At 43.3% G+C, this 17,651-nt stretch overlaps 1 protein-coding gene across 1 annotated transcript in view; it reads left to right on the top strand.

The window, feature by feature from the left end:
• The window catches only part of VPS53 (VPS53 subunit of GARP complex), a 124,415-nt gene that overhangs the window by 36,837 nt on the left and 69,927 nt on the right, over window positions 1–17,651 (top strand). Inside the window, exons 8-11 of the mRNA XM_069603041.1 lie at window positions 8,725–8,803; window positions 11,349–11,492; window positions 11,954–12,096; window positions 14,744–14,885. Of these exons, the coding sequence (XP_069459142.1) occupies window positions 8,725–8,803; window positions 11,349–11,492; window positions 11,954–12,096; window positions 14,744–14,885 (508 nt within the window). The remainder of the gene's footprint in view (window positions 1–8,724; window positions 8,804–11,348; window positions 11,493–11,953; window positions 12,097–14,743; window positions 14,886–17,651) is intronic.

The raw sequence follows: 17,651 nt of genomic DNA on the forward strand, positions 1-17,651 counted from the left end.
ATTTATATATTTATTTTATAAATATTTATTTATTTTGGGGGCTGCATTTGGTCTTAGTTGCATTATACAGGATCTTTTCTTGCAGTGCTCAGGCTTCAGTAAGTGCCCCTCGGCATGTGAGATCTTGGTTCCCCAACCAGGGATCCAACCTGCATCTCCTGCATTGCAAGGCAGATTCTTAACCACTGGACCATGAGGGAAGTCCCAGATCTTGCCTGCAGAAACTGTCTAGGTGTGTTACTTGTTTTCAATCCAGATCCTTGTCCTTTCAGTCTCTTCAATAGTAATTGGTCCATTCAAGGTACCTACTTCTTTATCTCTTTAAAAATTGTATTGAAATATACATTGCATTAAAATTTACCATTTTAATTATTTTTCACTGGACAGTTTCGTAGCTTTAAGTATACATTCAGTCTTCCCCAGTGGCTCAATGGTAAAGAATCCATCTGCAACACAGGAGACGCATGTTCAATCCTTGGATCAGGAAGATTCCCTGGAGGAGGGCATGGCAACCCGTCCAGTATTCTTGCTTGGAGAATCCTATGGAGCTTGGCGGGTTACAGTCCATAGGGTCACAGAGCTGGACATGACTGAAGCGATTGAGCATGCAAGCACACTTTTACATTATCATACAACCATTCCTCAAAGTTTTTGATTACCCCAGATAGAAGCTCTGTGTGCATTAAATAATAACACTCATTACCTCTTCTTCCCCACCTCTGGTTACCTCTGATCAATTTTCTGTCTGTGAATTTGCCTCTTCTGGGTACTTCATGTAGGTGGACTCAAACAGTTTGTGTCCAGCTTATTTCATTTAGCATGTTTTCAGATTCATCTGTGTTGTATCATTTATCAGAATTTTGTTCCTTTTTAAGACTGAGTACTTCATTGTACGTAGAGACTACATTTTGTTTGTCCATTCATCTGTTGTTGGACGGCTGAGTTGCTTCCACCTCATGGATGTTGTAGGATAGACAAAGGCAGTCTATCATCTGGCATTCATTGTTGCCTGGAAAAAACCTGAAGGCCATCTCATTCTTCCTCCTTTATAAGATAATCTATTTTTGTTTCATTTTTATTTTCTTCTGGAAGCGTTTGAGATTTGGTGGTGGGAGAATTAGGGATTTTACTAGGACATAGATCTCCTTTCATTCATGTTGCTTAGTACTTACTGGTATGGTTAATCTGAAGACTCATGAGTTCCTTAAATTCTGAGATGGTGTTCTCTTTTATTTCTCTTTGTGCTCTGTCCTTTGTTTTCTCTTTGTGGAATCCCTTGTACACGAGTATTGGAACTTTTGGATCTGCTACTATGTTCCTTAACTTTTAAAAATTTATTTATTAATTTATTTGGCTGTTCCAGGTCTTAGTTGTGGCATGAGGATCTTTTAACTGGGACATGTGGGGTCTTTAGCTGTGGCATGTGGGATCTAGTTTCCTGACCAGGGATTGAAACCAGGCCCTCCTTTTTTTTCTTTTTTTTTAATGCTTTATACCTTTTTGTCCTATTAAGCTGAATTCCTCAACTCAACTTTCCTTTTTAAATTTGTTCTTCAATAGTGCCCATTCTGTTATTTAGCCTAGCTGTTGAGTTTTTATTGCAACAATCCAAGTTTAATCTTCAGGGTATCTAGTTGATTCTTTTTTCATGGGCATAGTATCATCTTAAACCTCTCAGGGAACATAAATTATACAGGTTCTTAAGTTCTGAGTTGCCTGCTCTGTTTCTCTGTGCTCTAAGGTCTTCAGTTCATTTGTAATGACTTTCTTGGTGTTGCATGTTTGGTGATGTCTAGCGGAACACTCATTTTTGGCTGTGAGATTCTCTGTCAGCCTGATCAGAGATGCTATCTTACTGCCCCCTGCTCATAAAGGGGTAGGCGGGATATGCCACTTGGCTACATGTGCTGCAGACAGTGCTTCTCAGGTGAGGTGGGGCTGGAGCTGGGGGAGCCGCCAGGGAGGCTGTGCTGGTGGCTGATCTTCTGGGCCCATGAGTTTCTGATCTGCCTGTGTGTTGTCAGCCCTGTGGACTCTGCTGGGTTTCTCAGACCCACAGCCGCTCCTGACCTGATCACTCAAGGACGGGCTGAGACCTGGCACTGGCTTAGTTGTTTCTCTTGCAGGAGCCCAGCATCCCCCTGATGGGTGCCAGGAGCCACCCTCCTGCTCCTGGTATCCACTCCCCTCGTGTCCTTCATCTTTTAAAAAATCTATTTGACTGTGCTGGGTCTTCAGTGCTGCTTGTGGGCTTTCTCTAGTTGTGACGAGTAGGGGCTACTCTAGTTGTAGTGTGTGGGTTTCTCATCGTAGTGGCTTCCCTTGTTGCAGAACATAGGCTCTAGGCATTTGGGCTCAGTAGTTGTAGCTCCCGGGCTTCAGCGAGCCGCAGGCTTAGTCGCCCCTGGGCGTGTGGGATCTTCTTGGATCAAGGGTCAAACCGGTGTCCCCTGCATTGCAGGGCTGATGCTTAACCATTGGCCCACCAGGGAAGCCCACGTCCTTCATCTTTGAGAAGCCATTTTGGCAGAGGTTTCCTTCTTCAGTCCTGTCCTACCAGAGTTTCTAGTCTACCTCTTCTTTTCTTGCCCAATTCTGGATTCTTATTAAACTTTTCATTACTTCAGATGATCTGGGGCAGGAAGGGGAGGGGTTATACCTCGTGCTCAGGGTGCCATCTGAGAATGGAAATGCCAAGACTCTGGTAAGGAGTATCGGAACAGAGCTTGGCAAAATACTTGGGAAATTTCCACCCTTCCTTTCCTCCTTCCTAATCCCATCACACTCATAACTGGCTGATTGCCCTGTCAACCTGGGGATGCGAAGCAGCCGAGAGAGCAGACAAACGGGACCTTATGAGCTGCAGGAAAGACGGAAGCTCAGATGGAGAAGGCAGAGTTGCTCTGCTGGGTGGTGGGGGTGGGTGGTGGGTGGGGGAGACAGCGTCATCACCTCTCACCCTCCTGATAATCCAAAGTTGATCTCTTTTCCCATTCACTTATTCTTCTCTTCGTTTATCTAATAGATACTGACCACACGCTTTCTAGATCCCAGGCTCTGTGCTGGGGTCCTGAGGGCGTGAGGTGAAAAACACATACTCTTTGCCTTCAAAGAGCTCACCATTATTGTGGGAGACACTGATAGAGATGGATATAACAGAACTAGTCCATGCTGTCTGGGGACAGCAGGGTCTCAGAAGAGGGACTGAGAGACTCAGCCTTCAGGGGCTGAGGGTAGGGGTCAAGAAGTATTAAGTTTTAATCTGACCTTAAAAGAATGGGTAAGATCTGAGGAAGGTACCATGCTTTCATTGCAGGAGGTATGGGTTTGATCCCTGGTTAAGGAACTAAGATCCCACATGGCACAGGGTGTGGCCAAAACAGAAGGTAGGACCTTACTACCAAGACAAGAAGAGAGGGGGGAAAAGAAGAGCGTGGAGAGTGAAAGTCTGTCTCAGTAGGCAGAGTCAGGTCATAGATCTGACTCTACATTCGTTTTGAATCTGCTCTGCATTTGTTTTGTGGACAATGAAAGATTTTAAGCAAGAAGAGACATAGTCTTATTTGTATTTTGTAAAAGTCTTGTCAGTTATAGTTACAAGAGACTGGAGTTTGGGGCTATGTTCTGGATTAGAAAAAGATAAAGACCATTCCATGACAGCAACCATGTAGTCAAGGAGGTTGCGTGATTGCATTGGATGGGCACTGCTGATGGCAGGAGCGTGGTAGAACTGAATTTTATTTATATTATAAGAAAGCATATAGGGAAAAACAAGAGAATGCACTCTTTGAGGATTTCTTGCCTTTTAATTTTGTTTTTCCAAAGATGTTATTTTATAAATCACAGAAGCTTTGTGATCACTGCTATCATGACACTCCCCTTAAAAGATAACTTTCTATCAGTATAGTTTGGTGCTCCAGCTATTCATTATCTTGCAGGATTGCTGAGAACACAGGAGGATTTACTTTTCTTTTTTGTTCATTTCACAACTTCTATTTGCAAAAAAAAAAAAAGTGTTGATTAATAGAGAATAAGTGCTATTAAGTAACACTAAAACTAACGGAAAGGAAGGAATTGCTTGTTTCCAGTGCCTGGACTACAGTTCTTTTTCAGGAGGTACTAAAAGTTTGAGGAAAGTCCAGACTTCTTATTTTTAGCATCATTTCTGGTGAATTTTCCTCCCTATGTTTACATAGCGATGGTAGAACCATCTGGAAGTGATAGAAATAGCTTGTTTGTTTGGGGAGACGGGGGAAGGCGGGAGCCTTACACCCTGTGCACCACCTCAGTGCCTCTAGCTTCAGAGCTTGCTGTCTGTAGACTGCGGAAGTCACAGGAAAGCCTGTGTGCTGACATCTTTGCCTGCACATTTGAAATATGAAGTTCATGGACGTCAATTTGAATACAGCTGTTTCTTCCAACTACCCTTCTGGAAAATGCTTAAACGTTAATGTAGCGTTGACGGAAAGTTTTTTTTTTTTTTTCCCCCCTTTAATGTCATCTTTATATTTCAAATCCTCCTGGCTTAAGAATATCTGAGAAAGCCAGTGTGTCCAGTAATCAGTCAGTATTTCCTGAGGAAAAATGGAAGGTTCTGGCGTTCTCTTGAAATCTATGAAAGCTTCTAACTGAGACATATTTTTCAGGGCCATTTCTAACCTCTTCTGCATGAGAGGTACTTGGCGTATTGAGGGGATCACTTGCCATAGTGGTCAAAGAAATTAAAGTAGAGGATGAAAAGGCCTAGCTAGTCAACTAACTATATATACTTCAATAAAAATTTTTACATAAAGGAAAAGGAAGGAAGAAAGGAAAGGCCTAGCTAGCTGTATGACTATGACAGTTTCTTTCTGAAAGGATATTAAGTTTCAAAAGCACGAGTTTTGAAAGCGTAAGGATTGTACTTGATGATATCAAAGCGTCCCACTGAGTCACTGTAAGATTCTGGGTTGAGATTCTGTCTCCTTGGAACTGGAGTATCTGACTAATCAGACTGACGAATCATTCTGTCCAGTACAGACTCTCTATTTTGGGAGGTCAGTTTTTTGCAAATTACTGAGGGTACTTTCTCTGGGACAGTCCTGCACAGGGTATGGGAAGCATCAGAATTATTTTGTCCATAAATGTCTAAATGGTTTTCATAGCTTGTGGTCCCTCTGCTGCCATCCCTCTGCTGAAATCTGATAGCACATTTAGGCAAGAGTGCTTTTTTAAAAAATGTTTATTTCTTTATTACTGCATGAGGTCTTAGTTGTGGTGCTCGAGCTTTCTCCTCTCCAGTTGTGGTGCACATAGCTCAGTAGTCGAGTCGCATCGGCTTAGTTGCCCCTTACCCACTAGACCACCAGGGAAGTCCCATGGGAAGGGTACCTTTGAACAACCCCTGGTCACATGGTGTGGAGGATGCCAGGAGGCAGTTGGTTGACCATCGTTTCCGGCATAGCATAGGTAATCTCTCATTTGCTAAGAGTGGTCAGCACTGAGTTGTCAACACATAAGCAGGTCAAGCTTATTTGGATCCAGGAGAAATTGTCATTTCCCCTGTTCTCTATTAGTTGTAGGTTGACTTTCATAAGGATGACTAGGAAGTCTTGGTAGCTGAACTTACGTAAGTACTCTGCTAACAGAGTCTAGTGCTCCATCTCTTCACAGTAAGAGCTTACTTTTCATGGTTGGAAGAGGAAGGAGTTTGAAGGAGTGAGGCCAAAGATGTGTTTTTTTCAGTGTGTTTGATGTCTTTGTAGGATCTTGCTCAGGCAACTGATTGTAAAGACCACTATTCACATCTTGCAAGTGCATGAATCAGGGTTTGGGTTTCTAGATACCATCATTACTGTCACGAAGGGGAATGGTTTCTCTTTCATCTGAGTCACTGCTAGACACTTCAGAAACTACACTTGGAAACATGCAAAAGCTGATTCTTGTGCTCCAGTGTTCATTAAACATCCGACTTGCAGTCACCGGTAAGGATGGATGCTGTTGCCAGCTAGAGCTGTAAGATGTGTGTTGTGGAGTAATCAGATAACAATAATACTGAAAGGCATCTAGTCCAGGCCTCCATCCCCACCCTCTTAGTTCACAGCCATTCTTAGTTATGGCTCACTTGAGGGAAATGACTTAATTAGGAGTACACGTAGCTCACTAGTTGCACAGCTAAGTCTAGACTGTCTCAAGAAGTAACCTTGGAAATGGACTGTAGAAGAAGGCAAGGGGGTCTGCAAATCACAAGCTGATACTTTTGCCCTTATAGGCTCTGGTTGTCTTTGCAGGCACTCCAATTTCTGTTTCTAAATATTTTATTGAAGTATAGTATAGTTGATTTATTCTGTGTTAATTTCTGCTGTACAGCAAAGTGACTCAGTTATACACATGTAGACATTCTTCTTCATACTCTTTTCCATTACGGTTTATCCCAGGAGATTGGTTAAAGTTCCCTGTGCTGTCCAGTCTAACAGTTTGCACCTATTAGCCCCAGACTCTCAGTCCGCCCCTCCTCTCCCTCCCTTCCCCTGGGCAATCACGAATCTGTTCTCTGTGCCTGTGAGTCTGCTTCTGTTCCATAGATAATTTCATCTGTGTCACAGTTTAGATTCCACAGGCAAGAAATAACATATGGTATTTGTCTTTCTCTTTCTGATTTACTTCACTTAGTGTGATAATCTCTAGGTCCATCCATATTGCCTCAGGCACCCCAGTTTCAAATCTGGTTAAGAATATGTGGTCAGGGAATGTCGCAGTAGAAAGGGTGACAGAGGCAGAGCTGGGACCATCACATCGCCGAGACACTCAGGAGCCCTGCAAATAGACTGTGACTTTTCAACCGGGGTGGAACTTCCCCTCCTGGAGTGATCTGTGGCTTAGGGGGAACCTGTGCTCTCTTTGGCTGCCAAGAGGAGAGAGAAGGAACAAAGGGGCCTGGAAGCTCTGTCTTGTGACCTGGCACTAGAGGAGTCGGTCTGTCTGGCCCATTATGTGGAGTCATAAGACCTCAGAGGTAATGGTTTTACAAAAGCATCTTCTTTCTTGTCAGAACTCATACTCAAGGAATGTTTCCTGTGGTATGCTGGGCAAGTGTAAATGAATGACATTTTAATGTCATTAGATTCTAATGTGCGGGCTACTTGGGTGACAACCTTATCTCTGTCATCTCTCATCCCCTTGGAAAGTAACTAAAAGAAGCTGCAAACTCACCTATGAGAGTAGTTTTAAGTTTTGAAGATAGTGGAAAAACCCTGGAAAGTATTTGGAATAAGGCATAATTATAACTATGCCACAGAAAAACCAGACCATTTTGGGTCCTGACTATCCCCTCATTAAAAAAAAAATCTCTGTAGGTTGCCAGGCACAGCCTAGTAGCCAAAGAAATTGTGGTTTTGAGTTGTTCACTATTTCTAGAAACTTCATAAAGTTAATTCCAGAGTAACAGGGTGGAGACCAAAAAAGGAAGAACATTATTTTATGGTGCTTTTAGCGAAGATAAAAGATTTGCCTCAGGCTCAGGGCAGTCCAGCTGTGAGGATGGTGGGCAGGAGGGACCCAACTCTCTGGGCTGGGGGAGGGCGAGCTGGTGGCAGGCGGCCGACCCAGAGCTCCTCTCTCCTCTTGGCTGCTTCTCCTTTCTCTTCTTTCCTTTCAGCCAAGCACTAGTTCTTGAGCTCCTCATTTCCATGAAAACCACCCAGTTCAGTTCCAGCCTCCCTTTTCAAACTCATTTCCAGTGTGACTCAGTCTTCATCCTCACCATCTCCCAAGCAAACTTAAGTCTTCATTCAGTGACCTTCACACTCAAATAGCAGTTCATTTCATCATTTGATCTTTTTACTTTAGAAAACAGTATTTTGGTTCACTTGTTAAAACTTAGAATCTTGATGTTGGTTTCCAGGTTGGAAAAAACAGCAACCCTGAAGCAGTTCAAAACCCACTTCCCATCCTGTTCTCCAAGGAACGGCAGAGTAATTACACCAGTAACCCGAAGTGGATTTAAATTTGACTTGGGCTTCCCTGGTAGCTCAGACAGTAAAGCGTCTGCCTACAGTGCGGGAGACCTGGGATCGATCCCTGGGTCAGGAAGATCCCCTGGAAAAGGAAATGGCAACCCACTCCAGTATTCATGCCTGGAAAATGCCATGGGCCAAGGAGCCTGGTGGGCTACAGTCCATGGGGTCGCAAAGAGTCGGACACGACTGAGCGACTTCACTACTCACTACTGGGCATTAGTATATAGCATCTTCCTGTGGCGTAACTACCCCAGTGACATTTTGCAAAGACTGACGTGTACTACCTCACGACAGCTGAGGGGAGGCCTAGGAGAGCTCTGGGATGTAGAAAGAGTCTGTGTGTGCGTGCATGCTCAGTCGTGTCGGACTCTTTGCGACCCCATGGATTGTAGCCCACCAGGCTCCTTGGTCCGTGGGATTTTCCAGGCATGAATACTGGAGTGGGTTGCCATGCCCTTCTCCAGGGGAACTTCCTGACCCAGGGATTGAACCCGCGACTTCTGTGTCTCCTGCATTGCAGGCAAATTCTTTGCCACTGAGCCACTGGGGAAGCTGATGTAGTCATAAACCTGCTGCTAACTAGTGTGTGACCTATCTTATCTAGCCACCACTGCCTGCTTCCTGGATGATCCCTGAAGACTTCAGCAGTCATAACCTCTATGTGCACAGTTATTTATGGACATTTGAAAATTATGCCAGGTAATGATATATTCTCTTTTCCCTACAGAGTGAAGGCAGCCCAGACTGAGTTAGGACAGCAAATCCTGGCCGATTTTGAAGAAGCTTTTCCTTCCCAGGGCACCAAGGTATTGTTTCGCATTTTCCCTTCAGTCTTTGGATATTCTCACCATATTCTGGCCTGATTCACACTCACCATAACTATGATTCACTTACTATTTCAAATGCGGTTGCTGGCAGCCATAAAGTCTGTGTGCTAAAGATTCAGGGTAATGGACCATCCTTGATTTTAAATATCCCGAAGTGATATCAGTCGGCTCTTCATCTTCGTCCCCACAGCATCCACAGTGAGGGTTTGTTTTCATTTCATTTAACATGTGTCAAACCCAAAATGTTGTCTGTCTGGGGAATTAACCTTTTTTCTCATAGTTACTTTTTTTGTTTGTTTGTTTAATTTTTTTTTCCAAACCACAGTGATTTTTTTTTTTAGGATTGTTACATAACTTTTTGGTTTCAATTTGGTGAGGAGATAACGGACAGGAACGTGCCCAGGCTTAAGTAACTCTCATAGTGACAGTTAGGAGACTCGCTTTTAATGGTCAGAATCCTGTTCTTTGGGATGAATCCCTTCAGCTCTCACTGGTAGCCTGACTGTTTGTGTTGTGTCTGCAAAGCCCACAGTAATTTCACTCGTGAGCTATTGGTTACACTTCTCATGTAACAAGTTTTGCCTCATTTGGCCGTCACTGTACTGGGGTAACTGCTTTTAGCTCCATCCTTCAAATTGTAGCAGACATAATCTTAATGCTTTGCATGTGTTGAGGAGAGAAGAACCCTCAGAAGCTTTTTTTCTCCTTTATTATTTGAGCTATTTTAGGAGCAAGAACTGTGCGGCTCAGAAATGACCTGAAGCACACTGACTGGCGCTTGGTGGATGGAGGTGGGGGATATATGTCTGTTTGCCAAGCCAAGGAGCGTTCCCTGGATCTGTTCTATAATTCAATAACTGGAAATATCTTAATCATTGTTCTTTGTGCCTCATAAAAGAGACTTAGGAAGTGTGTGGGGGTAGCTGCCCCAGCTTTGTCGATTACCTCCTATAGGAAACCTGCCTCTGATTTTCATGTCTGCGTATATTATGGCTGTCTTCTAGCAATCAGGTATTTTATTCATAAAGCATGTTCCTTTGTGAACTTTATCTTCCTTTTCCATTTGCTGTAACTGTGGGGAGTGGGTATCAGAAAACAGTCCTGTAAAAAGGGATAGTAAGAGATTCACAAGTTATAAGCACTAGGGTCTGTTTTACTCTACTCTGCTATTGACCCTGGTTTTAAGAAGTTTTAGAAAGATGCAGATAAAGCCCAGCTTTATCATTTAGGAAAATATAACATTGACCTACATTATACCTTTTTCTCAGACCCCAGGAGGAAAATGAGGTGAAAATGGTTTTCTTTAGCAACTTGTTTCCCTTTTCCCAGGCTAGATGACTTGATGTTTCTACAAGAGTTTTCTTTTTTCCTTCTGAGTGACTATTGACCTCTCTTAAAGGCTTTGTGTTTTTATTACTGCTTCACAAATGGAAATCAAGATTTGTTTAAAAAGTATCCAAGGTTGCTGTGAAGTCCTTTATAAATGAAAAAGTCTGAACCCGTGAGCCCATAGATTTTGGCTTTCATAACTTCTCTGTCAAATCAAACGTTTTCATCCAGAAGCCAGAGTTGAGCAGTCAGAATTCTCTGTGGGGGACAGAATAGCCACTCAGCACGGAGCATAGTCAGCATTTAACAGTTTAGTTAGCTCTTGGGCAGCCTAAGTGACACTTAAGAAACTCTTGAACTTCAGTTGAGATGGATAAATTAGAATTGATTTTAAAAAATCATAAAGATTTGTAAGACCCTTAATCATCACCTAGTTAGAATGCATAATTTTTTTCCAATTATTTTTCAGATGAGTGTCAATAACTGTGCCAAAGTTACGTGGCTATTTAGCCAAGCCATGAGCCGATGCCACGTGTTCCGTGGTCTGCTCAGCCAGCCACGCTCATTCAGTGAGTCACTGTAAAGAAAGGTTCGAGGAGACGGAGCTGCCTTCAGTAATAACAAAGGCCTTCCCATCCTGATGTATCCATACAGCCCTGTGATGGTCTTCTACGACTTTTTTCAGGTCAAGGCACCAGTATCATAATATAATCTGGCTGCCTGTTTGCGTGGTTGACCGTCAGTGGGGCAAGGATGGTGGATGGAACCTGGATTTAGGTTTTAAATGCCAGCATGCTGTTTGGCATAATTACAGCACTTTGAGAACAGGAATCCAAGGTTCGAGTCAGAGGAAGGTGGCACGTGTGGCATCAGACTGGTGTCATTCTGACTTTTAGGGCCCTTCAGGAAGGTGACTTCAGTTCAGAAAGCAAAAGTTCCTGGCCCTGTTTCCAGGATGTCTCATTGTTGATTCACGGAGTAGCTTTTATACTGGCTACTACAGACTAGCTTAATGATTCTTTCATTGAGGAACAAGTAACTCAAATATCCATCCAGGGCAGAAGAATGAGTGTCAGGGGAGTGGAAGTAATGACAACATCATGAGTAGAACAAGAAGCAGCAGCTGTCAGAGGGCATAAGATTTAAAGGTTGCTTCTGGCTTCTGAACTGGTGTGTGTGCTGTGTGTTTTACCAGAGGCCAGGAGGACCCAGCAACGTTCTACGAGATGCGTGTCAGGTTGCTAATATCTTGGACCCCAGAATCAAACAGGAAATCATCAAAAAGTTTATTAAACAGCATCTGTCAGAGTACCTAGTACTTTTTCAAGAAAACCAAGATGTAAGTATTGACCAAATGAGCTCAGATGTCACATTTGAATTGTACTAAAAATTGATTGCTCTCAAGTCTGTGATTTATATTTTATTAGTATTACTGTCTTAAAATGTTGATTGTTAAACCCTGATTCCTAGGGGCTGACTGTACAGTTCAGTGATTCTTAACCATTTTGGGGTCCTTGATCCTTTGGAGAAATGGATGAGAGCTAGAGATCTTCTCTGCAAAAATGCACCTATACATAAAACCTTGCATACAGTTTCAGGAAATTTATAGACCCTTGAAGCCCAATCATAGACCCCGGGTTAAGAACCTCTGGATCAAGTAAAAAAAGTAACCTAGACTCTTTAAAATCATGAGGAATAGATTGGTTGTGTTTTTCTTGCTTCTATGTTTTTGCTTATTTCCTTCAACTGTCAATACTGCTTCTGAGCGCTGGGGTAGATTTTATTCCCTGCTTCCCCCAGGTTGCCTGGCTGGACAAAATCGACCGTCGTTATGCCTGGGTCAAACGCCAGCTCGTGGACTACGAGGAGAAATATGGCCGGATGTTCCCACGTGAGTGGTACATGGCGGAGAGAATTGCTGTGGAATTTTGCCACATCACAAGGTAGCTGCCAACTCTCTACTGGTTTGGGTATTGATTGATATCAGTTGACTGAAGCCCAGCCCCCCCAGTCTCTGTGGGTTCCTGTGACTTTGGAACCACTTCCACCTGTTTTTAAAAATTGGTTTGAGAATCATGATTTTCAGGAGCATGTCTTCAGCTGTGCTGGAGTTCCTTTGGAAGACTCCGTTCCTATTGAAAGTTAGAATATATCCCAAACTGAGTCCCTGACTCCAACTGTAGCTGTATTCCACCTTCTCCATCTTCAGAGCTTCAGCCTTAGAGGAGAGAGCATTATGTGAAGAGTGGGTAAACACTTGATAGGGAAAAACGGAAAAGGATACATGAGTGCCCTGGGCTAGCAGGCTATAGCCAGAGCGCTTGTTTGTATGTCTGTTCCGCCTTAAGAGTGATATGCACACCACACAGCGGCACAGTCTGCTCTTATCTTTGTTCTAGGACTTCCCTATAGCCTTGCCCTACCTTGAACAGCCGGCCTTCTTAGCCATCCGAAAGCACGTCAGCCAGATTCCCTGTAGTGATTCATTGCTCTGTGTTTTCCCCGTGTCTGTGTCACACATATCAATGTGCAGTGAATGTACATCCATCATTGTTCTGCTTTTCTGACATGCTGGGTAGATGGTTCCAGAGGGACAGCGCTGTGTCTACTCCAGTGACATAGTACACACTCAGGAAATAGTTGTTGAGCAGATTTCCCACCCCTAACCCAGTGTTTATAGTCTTTGGATCATTAATCACTTTGGCATCTGAGTGTTCTGAGCCTTTTAGAGACCTTCTCCCATTCCTCCTGTCTTCGGTTCCATGAGCCATAGCCCAAGGCCAGATAGTCCCTTTAGATCAAAGAATTAAAGCCCAAGAAGTGTAGATCAGTGTGTCCATGACAGAGCTAAAGCTAGAGTCTACAGAGGCCCCCTGACCAGTGCACAGTTACATTAACCCCAGTTAACTTTTTAAGATGTTCCATATGTATGCATAACTCAGCCACCTTTAATCTCTCTTAAAATTGTGGATTACAGTCGGTTTGTATGCTTTAAGAGCACATCATAGGGGGCAGGGATTCATTAAGAGATATTGGCTGTTTATTTATTTTGTAATAGGCTTTATTTTTAAAATCATTTATTTATGACTGCTGAGTCTTCATTGCTGTGCATGGGCTTTCTCTGTTTGGGGTGAGCAGGGGCTGCTCTCTGCCTGTGGCACAGTGGTTTCTCCTTGCATTGACTCCTCACGTTGCAGAGCCCGGGTTCTAGGATGCACACGTAGGCTTTAGTTTTTAAAGCAGATTTATGTTCACAGCAAGATTGACAAGAGATTTCCAGTATAACCCCTGCCCTCCCCTGCATCCACAGAGGCCTCCGCCATCATCAACATCCCCGACCAGAGTGTATACAGGTTACAGTTGCTGAACCTACCTTGACACCTCCTTGCTACCCAGAGTCCCTAGTTTACATTAGGGTCACCCCTTGGTGCTTTACATTCTGTGTGCTGGTGGTTTTCAGAAACATACTTGCTGCTGGATTTAGATGACCTTATTGATTCAAGGTTGATTATGGTTGTCACTTTCTAAGTCCTGATTAGCAAAGAAAGAGTGCATTGCTTGAGAGATTGATAACTAATTCACTTTAGCCCCTAGTTCAGTGTCTTGCAAAATTCACTTTCTGTGAAAAATGAAGTCCACAGGAGAGTGCGTGTACATAAAAGCCAACACATGTGCTGTTGTGTCAGCTAATGGCAGTGCTGCTGCTAAGCTTTCATTGTTCAAATTTTCGCTAAAAGCCTGTAGATACATAATTCTCAAATTAAGAGGCTCTTTGTTTGGTTTTTGTTGTTTATTTGTGTGGGAAGATGATCTGTAGCTCAGTACTTATACTGAGAACTCTCGTGAGACTGCTCTCTTACAACGTAGCATTCTGAGATGGGACACTTGAGTGGCCTGTAAGCGTCACAGGCAGGAAACACCCAGATGGGTACCTGTCACTTTTTACAAGGGGATTAACTCCCATCTCTCCCATCTCTACCCAGGGGTCCTGTTTTCTGGTTGAAAGATGGTTATTGAGCTATCTGGAAGAGGGAGGGCTTTATGATTCAGTAATTAATGACTTGTAAAATTATATAGAATATATGCATTTTCATAAAATACTGAGTAAACGCTTCATATATACTATTAACAAGTGAATGGAAATTTTAAAAATAATAAAAATTGTAGAAGCCATGTAAGCAAACTGAGAGCCATTGTCTTTGATTTTGTTTTTTTTTTTGACTGGTGGATAATTTCACCTTAAAATTCTTACTGTTTATTTATTTAGGCTGCATGGCTTATGAGATCTTAGTTCCGCCACCAGGGATTGAACCCAGGCCCTCAGCAGCAAGATTGAAGAGTCCTCACTGCTGGACTGCCAGGAAATTCCCTAAAATTCTTATTTAGAATATGTGTTTCTATTCCTTGAGCATTAAACTTAGTTGGTGATAGACTTCAGGTTTTGAAATGACTACATACTTTGTTGTTTTTTTTTTGTTGTTGTTGTTGTTGTTGTTGTTGTTGTTTTTAAGTATAAGCTAAAGCCACTTACTTTGTCCTGTCTTGAATGATTGGTTTGTTCGACAACATTCTTCTCTCTTTAATTTGAAGGACAGAACTTGCCAAGATCATGCGTACAAGAGCTAAGGAAATTGAAGTGAAATTGCTTCTCTTTGCTATTCAGAGAACGACTAACTTTGAGGGATTTCTTGCAAAACGCTTTTCCGGGTGCACCCTGACAGATGGAACACTGGTAAGACTGTCCTAAGGGATACCAGACCGGGGCATTGGTGGCCTGGATGGGTAGGCTTCGCTTTTGAAGTCTTTTACAGTTTGGTGTTCCCATCCATCAGCTCAAGTGCTTAATCCCCCATCCCAAGGATTTTGTTGAAATCATGTAAATAGTCATACAACACATTCTGTATGGCTTTATTATTTGTCTATTATGCAGTATTTCATATTTTTAGAATGTCTTGTCATCATTTTATCAAGGGATCAGCCCCATTTTAAGCCTAGTAATTCTGTGAGTCATAGAGTCTTCACTTATTCAGTCACAAATACCTTATTACATTATTAACTCTTGAGTTTTATTATAATTAAGATGTGCTTAGAGGAAGATGTAACCCCCAAAAAGGTGAACTGCAACCTTAAAAGCAGAAAACATTGGAGATTTCTATAATGTCCATCACTCACCTTAAGTAAAATATGATATATTCATGCTGTGGAATAGATAGAACAGTTTCAGAGTGGTAGAATGAGGAATAGATGTAGATGTGCTGTCGTCGGAAGAAAACCTCTCACATGTATAGGTGCAAAACGTAAGCTAGCCCAGTGGTGGTAATTTAGTCACTAAGTCATGTCCAGCTCTTTGCGACTCCATGAACTGTAGTTGCCAGACTCCTCTGTCCATCGGTTTTCTAGGCAAGAATACTGGCGTGGGATGCCATTTCCTTTCTCCAAGGGATCTTTCCGAACCAGGGATCTCCTGCATTGCAGGCAGAGTCTTTACCAACTGAGCCACACAGCCCTGTACATATAATTCCATTTATGGAAGAAGCATGTTTATATATGTAAATAGGTAAGAAAAAGGTCTGGAAATGATAACAGTGGATGTCTACTTGTTTCTCAGGGCAGCCCGGCGTCTCTCCACTTTTACCTCAGTACCAGGGTCATGCTCCCAGACTGCAGCCTTCTGTCTCCCCAGGGTACTATGCTCTGCGATGTTGTTCCCAGTCACTAGGAACCCCCGAACCTTTCCCACCAATCCATTCCTTTTTGGACTTCTGTCTTTGAAATTCTCTGGCATAATCAATTTACAGATACCTCCTCCAGTTGTTCAGCTGTCGCCTAGCTCTCCCATCTAGTTTGCAGAGTTTCAGATTACAAAAAAATCCCGCTGAACCATGAGCTTTTTTTTTTAAAGGCTTTATTGAATTTGTTACAGTATTGTTTCTGTTTCATTTTTTGGTTTTTTAGCTGTGAGACATGTGGGATCTTAGCTTTCCAACTCGGAGAAGGCAATGGCACCCCACTCCAGTACTCTTGCCTGGGAAATCCCATGGACAGAGGAGCCTGGTAGGCTACAGTCACGAAGAGTCAGACACGACTGAGCGACTTCCCTTTCACTTTTCACTTTCATGCATTGGAGAAGGAAATGGCAACCCACTCCAGTGTTCTTGCCTGGAGAATCCCAGGGATGGGGGAGCCTGGTGGGCTGCCGTTTATGGGGTCGCACAGAGTCAGACACGACTGACGCGACTTATCAGCAGTAGCAGCAGCAGCTTTCCAACTAGGAATTGAACCTACACCCCCTGCATTGGCAGATGTAGTCTTAACCACCAGGGAAATTCTGAGCCATGAGCTTTTTACTCACCCTTCACCTCTTCAGTTGGTCAGCTGTCTTCCACACAGGCTTCTCCATGTCAGTTTTCTCTTTTAAGACAGTCTCTTCCCCTGAGACTGTTCTTTGTCCCAGTTATTGTGACCCAGCAACCATTCTGCATTCCAGTTCCTGACCATGGCAGCTCCACAGCCTTCAAGGACCTTCCCTTAAAGATGAGTTTGTAGAAAGGCAACAGAACTCCTCTGGCCTGTTCCACAAGGCAGGCCAGGTCCTGGAGAATCAGTTCACGGCCGCCCTGCTCTGGGGAGATGTGAAGGTTGTGCTTCTCACTGTCAGTGAAATTCACTCTGAACCTGGTCCAGCAAACATCTTGCTGTGGGCAAGTGGGGCCACACCTTCACCAGTAGCCTGCAGACGTCACTGTCAGAGACCCCGATGGACTTAGTAGTGACTGCTGACCATGCTCCCAACAGACAGTGTTGAAAAGAGGCTGGCCTGCGCTGGGTCAGAAGTGCCACCTGGCCTAATGGCCAGTCTAGCTGCTGGATACCCCATCTAAAGACTGGCTGTTCCTTGTCTCCTAGCCTCTTCCCTGTCTGGCCTTGATCCCAGGATATGCCTTTTGGGTAATCTTTTGTGGTCACCATTTTGTTTCAGAGTAGTAGAACTACAGAATGAATCAAAGTATATCCTAATACTCTTTACCATATGCCAGATTTCATTGAAAGTTATCAGATTCCTTGGAAAATAATAGAGCAGATAAGAAATCCGCCAAAGGCCAGGTTAACCAGAGACCCTCCCAGGCTTGCTCCCTTCCACCCTTCACTGTATCACTCAGGCCTTTTCACGCCCCTTGGTGACTGATTGACAGTGAAACAATGAATGTGAGCTCACCTGAAAAGACAAGTTCACCTGGAAAGCTCTTCCTAACTGAGTCATGTGATGCATCATCTTTTGCTCTTTTTTGACAGATATGGATACTTAGAAACTTAGACTGTTAGAAACTGTTAGGAACTTAGACCGAAAGAGCCTTAAGGACAGGGCATGTTTTGTTTTTATTATTCCAGCCCCAACAAACTCATAATGTCCTGTGCTATAACAGTTACTGGAAGAAGGGAACTGCCCAGGTTTCTAGCTGATTGCCTAAATTCCTGACCTTTAGGAGGGATTTAATAT

Source organism: Ovis canadensis, chromosome 11 (genome assembly GCF_042477335.2).
Source record: "Ovis canadensis isolate MfBH-ARS-UI-01 breed Bighorn chromosome 11, ARS-UI_OviCan_v2, whole genome shotgun sequence".
In the NCBI taxonomy this organism is placed as follows: Eukaryota; Metazoa; Chordata; class Mammalia; order Artiodactyla; family Bovidae; genus Ovis; species Ovis canadensis.